Source organism: Pelecanus crispus, chromosome 4 (assembly GCF_030463565.1).
Source record: "Pelecanus crispus isolate bPelCri1 chromosome 4, bPelCri1.pri, whole genome shotgun sequence".
Lineage (NCBI taxonomy): Eukaryota > Metazoa > Chordata > Aves > Pelecaniformes > Pelecanidae > Pelecanus > Pelecanus crispus.
Genome location: NC_134646.1, coordinates 52952433 through 52963800, shown reverse-complemented (window position 1 = coordinate 52963800; position 11368 = coordinate 52952433). Strand labels below are relative to the sequence as shown.

General features: G+C 40.6%; 1 protein-coding gene across 1 annotated transcript; it reads right to left on the bottom strand.

Moving 5' to 3' along the window:
* Positions 1-3758: 3758 nt before the first annotated feature.
* On the bottom strand, positions 3759-11033 carry FRG1 (FSHD region gene 1). Its single transcript, XM_075708813.1, has 9 exons — positions 10896-11033; positions 10471-10538; positions 8537-8659; positions 7542-7599; positions 7243-7357; positions 6797-6901; positions 5931-6022; positions 4766-4876; positions 3759-3879 (listed from the first exon to the last, which is right to left on the bottom strand). The coding sequence occupies exons 1-9, from the start codon at positions 10955-10957 to the stop codon at positions 3843-3845; spliced, it is 771 nt and encodes a 256-aa protein (XP_075564928.1). The 5' UTR covers positions 10958-11033; the 3' UTR covers positions 3759-3842.
* Positions 11034-11368: the final 335 nt, after the last annotated feature.

The following is an 11368-nucleotide window of genomic DNA, read 5'->3' as shown; positions in this document are numbered from 1 at the left end:
ATTAGTCCCAACACAGAGGGCAACCCCATTGCTACTGCGATATCCCCATTCCCTGCAGGCTGCCAGTCCCTTGCCAAAGCCAGTATTTCCTCTTCTAGTTGGGGCAGCCTCATTTCATTTGCTCTGCCGTATTTTTTTTGCTTCACTTCTTCCTAGCTCTGTAACAAATATGTCGCTCGGTTCCATTTTCCCTTTACTATTGCTTATAGCTATTTACAGCGCCTACGTCTTGCATTCTCCTATTTGCATTTATAAATATGAAATGGAAAATTCCACAGGTAACTCTCAGGCTCTTCAGATTCTGAATATTCCGTTCAGCACCCTTTCCACCAGCATAGCGATTTCTGCTTCCAGCTGCATCTGTGTTTGAGTAATCATTTTTATGAGTTCTACCAGACAGGATTTTATTTAAACAATATATTCTCGAAAGGAAAAACAGGTGCTGTAATATCAGTCTACTTCAGCCATCAGCATTCACTTCAGATGCATTTAAGATTCACAGGGATTGTGGATCAATGACACCTGTAATGAACTGTCCAATACATAATGACTCTGGCCCGCAGCCTGCTCCTTGTGGTGCTGCCTCTTTCCCAGCGTTTCTGGGAGTAGCTTTGGCAGTAGGCCGCTTCCAGGTCCATGATGTCGCAACACTTGTACATCAGGTTGCTCACATTTCTAGGGAGGGACATGTAGCGTGGTACCTACAACCAGAACTACTTAATGAGCTCTGATCCCTAGTCCTAGGCCAAACTGAGGAGATCTGGGGAAAAATAAATTACATTTTTTTTCTGTGATGGCACAACCCACATCTCTGCTGCATTTTCATCCAAGAATTCCTCAGACTCTGGCCAGGAGCATTTGCCAGCAATCACCTACTTTTTTCTAGCTTTTGGCCTTCTCCCTGCAAATTCTGCGCTCACACTTCTGTCAAATGTCCTGGGCATGCGCAATGCATCTTTTCCAACAATACGGGAATTCAGACTGTGCCTTTACTCACCACGGAAAGGGCAGCATAGCCCTCTCCTTTACAAAAACAGAGTCACAGAGCATATGGACAGACACTGCGATTCAAGAGCCTCTAAGCTACGGATATAATCAGTTTCATCTGCTTGACCATTTCTGCTATTGGTAAAAAGCTAGCCACACATTATGCCTACGTAGTTCTCTTTGATTGAGAGGGTCTCTATTTTTATTTAAGAGCAATCAGCTTTTACACAGAGTTCCCTAGAGAAGCCAACTGTTCTCTCCCAAGACCACTAAATGCCAGGGAGCTTTCTCTCTGGACTACATCATTGCACAGTCTGCCTCCCAGGGCTTAAGCTAGATGGCAAATAGCCGACCACTGGTAGTTGGCGCTTTATGTACTTTTCATTTTTCTCAGAGGCAATCCCTTAATACAAGCCAAATATTCACATGCGATACAGTTAAGATTTTGTAACTGGGTTATTGATGTGTGAGGGATTTTTAATGTAATTCTGCAGTTACTTACAGAATTAGAATTAAAAAAAATCAGTCCTGCTAATTATAGTTTCTTTTTCAGAATATTTTAATGCAGAGTCTCACTACAAACACTTTGATATTCCCAGCAATTGCTTGCTTTGAAAGAATGCATAGTTAATAGAAACTGATAGGAAGCAAAGATAACTTTCAGTCATTCCTGCTGTGTGGTAAGCTTAAAGAGTAAACTCAAAGTTTTGTACTAAAACTAGAAATAAAATCTCTGAAAACTTTAAAATGAAACTATTGAACTTGACACTGGTAAAAAGATCGAGCATTTGATGAGTTTGCGTGACCATCTGGTACTATTACATTTTGGTTAACAGTATTTCCTGAAATACAATCATCAGATAGATATAGGGGTAAAGACAATTCTCTAGAACATCATTTAAGTTCAAAAAAACCAGCTACCAAGGGATCTTTTGCACCTCTGAAAACTGAGGGGAAAATAAATTCTCATTTCATAATTTCATTTGACTCCCCTCCCCGCCCCCCCCCCCCCCCCCTTCAGTGTAGACCTTGCTTTTATTTAATTTCTCAGCATTCTGTTATAACTTCTATCAGCATTAAAATACAAAACCTTATGGAGCAGCTGGAATGATAGGAAGGTCTCCGAGAATTTGTCCATATAAGAAAGTCAGAAGCACAACTGTCCCAATATAGTTGCACAAACCGGCTCCCCAGAGGCAGAGGGCATTTTGATTTCTCGTTTAGTATCTCCCTCAACGGAAAAAACTAAAGCAGGAAGAAAAGGTGCTCATTCCAAAATAGGTATCCATACAAGGAACTAGTGAGTGTGCCTATTCTTGTAAAATAGGTATTAAATGAATAGTAGGTTTAACAGGTATAAAACACATAAATTCTACTACTTTAGAGGGAAAAGCCCTGTGGCAAAAATCTCTGTACTCAGTGGAATAGAGCTGGGTGTGGAAAGCTTAAAAATGCCATCAGAGAAAGGTTTGGTTTGTTGTTTGCTTTTCTAGAAACAAATGAGTTTCTAAGAATCCCTGTGTTACATCATGAATGTGTCCAGCCCATGGAGATTTTCTTCTTCTAGTTCCATAAAATCTGTATGGGCCACATTTTTCTAAATTATTTGAAAAATAAATGCTTTTATTGCTAACCCCAGCTAGCTTTCGCTAACCAGCTATAATTTGTTTTCATGCTGAAAAGTCAATGGAGTGTTTAAGCAATTATGACATACTTAAATTCTTCACGCTTCTTCCTCAAGACCAACTGCCTATGAAATTAGACCGATACAAATTGCCGTTACTGACTAGACTTTATTGGTCTGTTCTTGGGATCTTTTTTGATCACATCATTATCTTGCATGAGCTTGCAGTTTTGTACTATGTGTGCAGTTCAAATTGACAGCTAGGGGAAGCTCCATGGAGACAATTCAAATTACTACCATAAAAATCCTCAACATTGTTACCAAGTAATCTTTATGATGCAGATTACAGATGCTGTGGAGAGAGTAAGCAATTGTTCTGACTGAGGTAGTTCCTATGGAGATGTTACTGAAAAGCTTCGACACAGGTAACCATATTTTACACGAGACACTAGGAATGCCTATTATACTATGACCTTAAGAAAAATCCCTGCTGTTTTATTAAACAAATTAAAGTCCATGCTGTAGAGAAACCAGCAAGTTTGCAAAATCAATATTTCCCTCTTGTAAAATAAGCGGCCTGCTAACACAAGAGACTCATACTCTTTTCTTATGAGGCACCTGCACTTTCATTTGTAATAGGGTGCTTGTGACTTGTCAGCACTCTTTCCAGCATACGGATTATGCCATTTATCAACCTGAACAGTGGCTCTGTTTGGAACATTGTTTTATGAAGCCTGAATATTCTGGCCCAGTCCTCACCTGATGCAGTGTAGAATGGCTCCACAGATGTCCTACTCAGGATCTGGTATGAAGTGTTCCAAGACATGCCTTTTCAATTATTTCTTCTTGTTCAATACAGTTACATATTTCTTAATGGTTCAATGTGTTAACCATATTTTACTTCTGAACTTCATCGTCGTTCTCTTCTGCCCTGTCTCTAAGTTCAGGTTCCTTTCATCAACCTTGGAAGATTCAGTGGGTCAATTTCTTTTCCATTAAATAATTCTCACTATTTCAATAGCATGTAGTTTTAGAGTAAACTTAATAGTATCCATTACTGAAACATGATATTAGTTTGATGCTTAATTATAGCTCTCAGGCAATCCTTTAAAATAATGTAATAAAACCATCAGCAAAACACCTTCAATAAAAATAATTAGAAAATATTTTACTCTTGTTTTCAATTTGACCCCATCATCAAAGATGCATAAGAAAATGGACCAGCTGGTTGTCATTTGCAGTATCTATCTGCTTTCACTTTTGCTCTCCTATTGGAAAGAGGAATGAAACAAGATTTAGATTAAGACAAAATATAGATTCCATCTGTGTGTTTTATCTGCCTCAAAGTGTTAAGGAAGCATTGAAAGCAATTTTTCTTAAACTTTGCTTCAAAGCATAGATAAAAGCCTAACAACACTTTGGATTTGTTAATTAACTTTGTTTTCTTAAGGAGCTAGAACTGCAATGTGTAAAGTTAACCTTGTCTTTCCCTTCAAATCAACACAAATTGTGTTTTGTCCACTCTCAGGAATGCAATTCAGATTCAGTGTGATTTGAAACTGATACTCAACCTGTGGCCCAGGAGTGTTCTCATATTACTTGCAATTATCAGTCTTCTGCATTCCACCCACTGAATTAATGCAAATATTTATACTGTATCCTGATACAAAACGTTTTAAAAATTCAAGACAGTTTCTACAGTCTTAGCTTGGGGGGGGTGGGTGGAATTATTCCCACTAAATAACATGACGACTGTTCTTAATAAACACTATTGCTCTTTAAAATGCGGCTTTCCCCTCTCCAAAATGTTCTGGTGCCATAGGTATTGAAAGTGTTAAAAGTTAGCTTAATTTTTGTGATTAAAAAGATTCATCCCTCAACTCCTCTGTACTAAACAAACCGAACAACCTATTTAAAGATTTCCAAAAGAATTTGTTTCTGGGTAAATCCAAACCTGCAAACTTCACCTACAGTGAAAATTCAGAACAAGAAAACCCCACCCAACCCCAGAACCCAGGGAGAACACTGACCAGAGAAGAAATGCTCAACACCCCACCCCCTGAAATCTAGCTCTCTTTTGTGCCCCAGGTTTACTGTAATTCCATCTCCCAGTAGTTTTTAAATCAGTACATTATTTCTTGTACTTTGAAGTACCTGTCAAGTAGCATTTCATGAAAAGTGCCTTCTTTCCTGGCTTTTCTGAGGGCTTTTGTATCTTCTTTGCTTATTTTAAGCTTTTTGTCTTGAAAACTTTGGAATTTCTTTCTGTACGGGGCAGGAAAAAAAAAATTAAAAAGTGTAACTTCTTTGAAGTTTTGTGTTTCAATAAAACAACACCTGTGATAAGATTCTTAACTTCTATTACGCAGTAGACAACTGGCCTAATAAAATCCAGCAGACCATCACAGTATCAAATATTGCACTAAGACTTCTCTAGATGAAAACTATTCAGGTTTTTTTTGGCAGTCTAAGTGGGAATGAGCCCCTACATGATTAGCATGATGTGGTCACAGGTTCTAAAGAGCCCCTTCTTCAACTACTAGCATAACAAGTCAGGCAGCGAAAGTGTATTGGGCAGAGGTGGCAAAGTACGGGTAGTGGGGGAGATGCAGGGGCAGCCTCTGCAAGATGAGGCCAGGGGCTGCCCCATGCTGGACACGACTGGCTCCACAACGGACCCACCGCAGGACACAGCTGAGTCTATCAGCAAAGCTGGTGGCACCTCTGTAAAAACATAGTTAAGAAAGGGCAAAATGCCACGCAAGCAGAGGCGGGGAAAAAAAAAAGTGCAAAATGGCAGTGTGAACGTCCAGGACAGAGAAGGAGAAGGAGGAGGTGCTTCAGACACTGGAGCAGATATTCTCCTCTAGCCCATGGAAAGGACCATGCCAGAGCAGAGGCAAACCGGGAGAGGAAAGGACTGGCAGAGAGAAACCACTATGTGTTGACCCATATGCCCATCCTGCTTGGGAGAGCAGGTAGAGGAGCCTGGAGTGAAGCCAAGCTTGGGAGATGGAAGAAGGAAAGGTGTTGTCTTTGGTTTTGTCTTTGTTTCTCACTACCCAAATCTACTTTAATGGGCAATAAATTTAATTCATTTTCCACAAGTTGAGTCTGTTTTGCCTGTGATGGTAACTGGTATGCAATTTCCCTGTCTTTATCTCAACCCATGAGCTTTCTCATCCTGTTTTCTTCCCTTGTCCTGCTGAGGTGAAAGGGAGTGAAAAGCTGGGTGGGAGTTTGGCCCTTCCACCAAAGGCAGCCCCAAAAAGAAGCAAAAAAAGATGCTTGAGCCTGTTAACAGCTCTAAACTACGTACACATAATTGATTTCACACTGTTTAACATTTCCTTTGTCTTCTTGGGGAACATCATCTTTCTTCTTAGCTTCTCTTTCAGCACAAGTACGAATCTAGTCATTGAGAGGGGAAAAAAAACCAAAACAAAACAGAAAATGCCTATTTTTTTTTTTTTTAAACCAGACGTTACAGGTTAAAGACAACAATACATCCTTCATAAAAAGTCACCGTGACTCTTACTCTGTTAAGTTCACAGCTTTCAAATTGGTTAATTTGCAACTGGAGACAACTGCAATAAAAGCAGGAGCCGCCTGAAGTATGGGAAATATTAAGTGTAATCCTTGGTACTACTGCAAGACATAATCGCCTTCATTTTAAAAAAGCACCATTACAGTTCTTAGGTTTTAGCAGGGGTAAAATGCCTTTTTCAGAGACTGACAAATATATTATTACTCTGAGTAGTAGACACCTATCTCTATTTGGAGGCATACATATATTTTCCACATCCAGATGAAGTCAAGATAGTCTTTTTACATTCTCTTACTTAAAAGATCTCCCCTTCTGCATCATTCTGCATCTCTGTCCCTGCTTCAGTCATAATTCATCTCTCCTGTACCAAGCTGTACAGAACTAATCTGGAGTATCACCTAGACCGTCTTGCCCCACAATATCTTGCCCTTCTGTAGTGGTAAAATAGCTTCCTACCTCTACTGGAAGTATCTCAGTTTTTGCAGCCCTGGAGCTCATTTGCCTTCATTGTGGCCAAATCACTTAACAGCTTACAGAACACAATTATAATTGCATTAACAGTAAATTGTAGCACACAGACACCTGGTTGGTTGAGTATCCATGCCAATCCTGTATTAATTGTAGAAGTTATAGATTACCTTTATCATTTCTTCCTCCCCTGCAGTTTTGCTTTTGGCTTCTATGTCTCCCTCTTCATTACATCTAATAAAACGGCTATTTGCTGCTAGTAATGCCATTTTCTTCTGCAGAAATAATATCACATATTGTTAGTATAAGGATTATATACAAACTCTTCGATTCATAACACTTATCCTCTACAATACACCAGAAAACTCTGTAAATACATTTTATTCTTTTATATACTGACACTTCAATAGCTAGCCAGCAGACCTGCTGGTTCCTTCATTCTTAAGATGCTTATAGCTGCCAAAATGCAGCAGTTGGGAAAACAGAAGATTAGAAGTTACAATATGGAAGAGATTACAGAAGGCTTTTACTGCACAGACAGAGAATCTCAGTATAGATTAACTCAAAATACAGTCAAATGCTAGGAACAGCAAATGAATTATTCCAAGCAGCTTACGTCTTGGAACACAGGTTCCCATTGCTCTCTTGATCCTATTGCATCTGAACGTCCAACAACAAGTCCATCTGAATTTATACCAAGGTATTTGCCGTAACCAGACTTCAGAGCAATCCTCAAAGAGAAAATGCAGGACAACAATAAAGGATGTTTTTAATTCAAGCAATTCACAATATCCAACACATCGCAAACACATTATTAGTAGGCAATGTACTTCAAGATAATATTAACACACGTATTCACACCAGAGGCAAAGATAACAAGTATCAAAACTTGTAACATTTTGTTACAGTAATTACCTTGTATCAGATAACTTTACTGCTGTAAACTGTTCAGGAGGACTAGGGCCTTCATCATCTGAGGAATGAATTTTCCATTAGGTACGAAGTATTAAACATACAATATTTTAACCTGTTAATACTGCAGTTTCAAAAAGAATTAAACAACAGCCATTGTGAAATACTACGGAAAGCTGCAATACTTTATTTCTTTAAAAATTCATTTTTTGAATATTCACTTTTAAAAAAGCTGTGCAGGTGCTCATTTACATTCATATATTTAGAGTGCTTACAAACAAGACACAAAGACAATCTTTGTGTAAAGAAATTTACAGTTGAGAATGTTTTGTAATTCTCCAGGTGGCTCTGAAAACCTTAATCTCCTTGTAGTGGTTTTTTTTTTCCATAACAAAATGTATTACAGTTCAGCTATGGTAACACAACTCAGTATCCTAAAAGCTACTAGCCTCTCCATCCCTCAAAACCAGAATGAAGTAATATTGCCATCGTTGCTTTGATCTCACTCTGGAGGTGAAACACGCTGTCAGGGTTCTAGAACAGCCCTTGTCTGACTGATGGCTCTCAAATTCAAAGTAAGGACTAGCTAATTATCCCACCACATTAGTAACCCACTTGTGCAGCAACAAAACAAGTATATTAAGACGAGGATGCAGCAATAACCCTTGAAACTCATCTGCCCTGAGTTTCGCTCTTCAACTGACACCATAAAGTTTTTATAGGATTTAATAAATGTTATACTGCTTTTTATCCAGTAAGTGGTACAGCCTTTAACAGGTGATCATCTCCAAGGCCGTTCAATTTATTGTACACATAAACCAACAAGAAACTAGTGAAACCGATTGGTAGTCATTACATTTATCTTCATGCTATGGCTAGAATTATTGCATTATTTGTAATAAACTGCTTTTAGCTGTAAAACTGTTTGCTTTTAAGTGATGCTACTTTTATGCCTTTCATTACTAAAACTGCTTATTTCCAAATTTCCTGAAACAAACCTTTATGTGGTGCTCCAAGCGTAAACAAGCCATTGTCGAGGGCATGGATGTAAGCTCCTTTATCCATTTCTATAGCTATAGTTCCTGTAATTTCACCAAAGTTACTGACAGCCCACCAGTTTCCTAAAATACAAAACCATGACAGTTAATAGAGTAATTACAAATTCCGATTACAGTAGTTCAAGAGATGATATTTCTGTGTCTTCTCTGAGATTTTAAATTCTAAAGATACAATTGCTATTGCTATCTCAAGATCTTTGTGCATTATTTTATACTACAGAGCCGATTTAATGGTGTTAATGCTGAAACGAAGTCCTGCTGTTCTACCCGCCCTGCCATCTCTAGTCACAGGCTCCTGCGCTTTATCCCTTCTTTGTGTTAGCCCATAGGGCAAGTTGATCCGTTCAGCTGATCCAGCAAAGATACACCTTGCAAGGAAGTTTGTGGTTTTTTTTTTTTTTTTTTCCTCTGCACCAGCCTCCTGCAGTTTTGGAATCATATCTAATTATTAGATTCTCCAACACAACAGAAACAGATAAAACTATCTCACCTTGCTGTTAAATCACTTCATGTGAGCTGTAATCCTTAGACTTCAGTTGCTCAAACCAATCTGTGTTTGAACGTTTGAGCCCCATAGAATTCTACCAAAGTTAAAGGTAGTCCTACCCACATGCATAACTTACAATTATGACATTTATGATTTTTAAACAGTAAAATTTTCTCCTGGTATACTGTCTTACAAATATTTCCTACCTGATTAAGATAATAGCTATTTTAATTAATCTGCATATGACATCTTTTTTCCACATGGTAAATTTAGCAAGTCAACGTGCCTTGAGCAGAAATAATCTTCCCCTATCTTTATACAACATATGTAGCTAATTGTCTTGTCCTATACAGTCAGGGCTTGCAGATCAGTGTATGAATTTTCCACATCTCTCCCACTTTTCTGAAATCTGGCTAAACTAAAGAATGCAGAACTTCTGTAACATTCTTCTAGTGTAAGACACAATAGCCCATTTTCTCATATATCATAATTTGTTTTAACACAGGAACAAGAATGACTTCCCCTTGCACTACTTTAGCTTATGCCTATATAGCCATAATAAAAATTTACATTTATCCTGTAATATATGCTGTGCTACAGGATACATCTGCGTCTCTCATGACTTTATGGTTGTTTTTTAACTGTTTTTGTTTGTGAACTGAACTGTGATCAATCAAGGACATGAGAGCACCGAATGCCAACAGTCTGTCAAGTTACTGCTCATGACCATATATACTTTGATCCTTCTATTTCATTAAAAAGGAAAAAGTAAAGTTATATTTTGTTACTGGTTAACGTTTGTGTCTTCAGTTTTGATTAACAGCAGCAAATCTATAACATGAACACATCACAGCAGTCAAGCAAGTATGTCAAATTAAAAACTCTTTTCCTTTTGAAAGGATTGAAGGTTTGAGTGAACTAAAGGATGCAGTCAGACAGTAACTACCAGCACAGTAAGAACAGAAAGCACAGGTGATCCAACCACTAGCTTTCAAAGTAATAGTAACAGAAGATGTAAGTTATTTCCATAGAAATATGCTCATTAAATAACAGCATTATAGTGCTAAAAAGTCTCTCCTCCTGAAGGAAGTACTAGGTGGGGGGGAGGGGACAGGACAGGGAAGAGATCCAAGCTGATAAGTAGCTTCAGATTATATAAGAACATACTTTAGCTAAAAAGATAACGTGGAACATTCATCCCATTGGTGTCAGAAGTTCCACTTGGAGTCTAGGAAGATCCCAACATACAAATAATGTGTTGTGACCAAAAGTTATAAGTCTCTACAGGGACTATACTTAGTTTACAAAGTCCTTATAACCATCTCTTCAGCTTCTGCTATCCCCTACAGCTTCCACACTGTCACGTAATTGCTGGAAAGCCGCTCACCAACAATATCAAGTTGCTCTGCCGCATCCTCTTCCCTTTTCCTTTTCTTCTCCTTGTGTTTTTTCTTGCTGCAGAGGGAGATGCAAAGAAATAAGAACGTGCTTCCGACCCGGCCCTTCCACAACGAGCTGCCTCACACGGCCTCGCTCCCAAGCCCTACAGGAGCGGGGCGCCGACACCAGCCAGGAGCAAGGGGCTGACAACCCGAAAACCTCTGCCCTGGCCGGCGTGCCCAGGCACTCCCGCAGCCAGAGGGACGGCCTGGCCTGGCCTGGCCTGGCCTGGCCTGGCCTCACCCTCAGCCAGCCCCCGACGCGACCCCAACGCAGCGGGGGGAGCCCGGCCGGGCTCCCCGGCCCCAGGCACCGCCGAGCTGGCAGCACGGAGGCTGCCGCAGCGCCCGGGGCGGGCAGCCCGCTCCTCACCTTTTCTCTTTCGCCCCTTTGAGGACGAGCTTGGTGGATTTAACACAGGAATACTCCGCCATGTCGGGCTACGGCAAGCGCGGAAGAACACACCCAGCTACGCGCCGCCGAACGGCGGGACGGAAGCCCCACAGGGCCAAGCTTCCCTCCCGCCCTCGTTCCGCTGTTTCCTGAGCATGCGCCCACGGCCCGCCTGGGGTGAGGGGGCGGGGCACGTAGGCGGGGCACGTAGGCGCTGCGCGAGCGCTTGCGCTGTGGGCGGGAAGCGGCGCGAGGGCGCCTGCCCCGCCTTCCCCGGCCGCACGCGGCGGGCCCTGAGGACGGAATTTGACGGGGAAAATAAACCACGGAAAGTTTAAAATTAGGTTTAAGAGCGTGTGTCCCACCCCGCACCTTCCCTTTCTAAATGTGGCGGGGCTCCGCCGGTTGCTCCAGCGCTTTGCAGGACTGCAGGCCCCTGGCGCTGAGGGGTG

Excerpts from the sequence above, each read along its gene's own strand:
- FRG1 (XM_075708813.1), bottom strand. The coding sequence starts at position 10,957 with ATGGCGGAGTATTCCTGTGTTAAATCCACCAAGCTCGTCCTCAAAGGG. Across the intron at positions 8,660-10,470 it reads AGAGCAACTTGATATTGTTG|GAAACTGGTGGGCTGTCAGT; the intron begins GTGAGCGGCTTT and ends TTTGTATTTTAG. Across the intron at positions 7,358-7,541 it reads GTAAAGTTATCTGATACAAG|GATTGCTCTGAAGTCTGGTT; the intron begins GTAATTACTGTA and ends TTTCTCTTTGAG.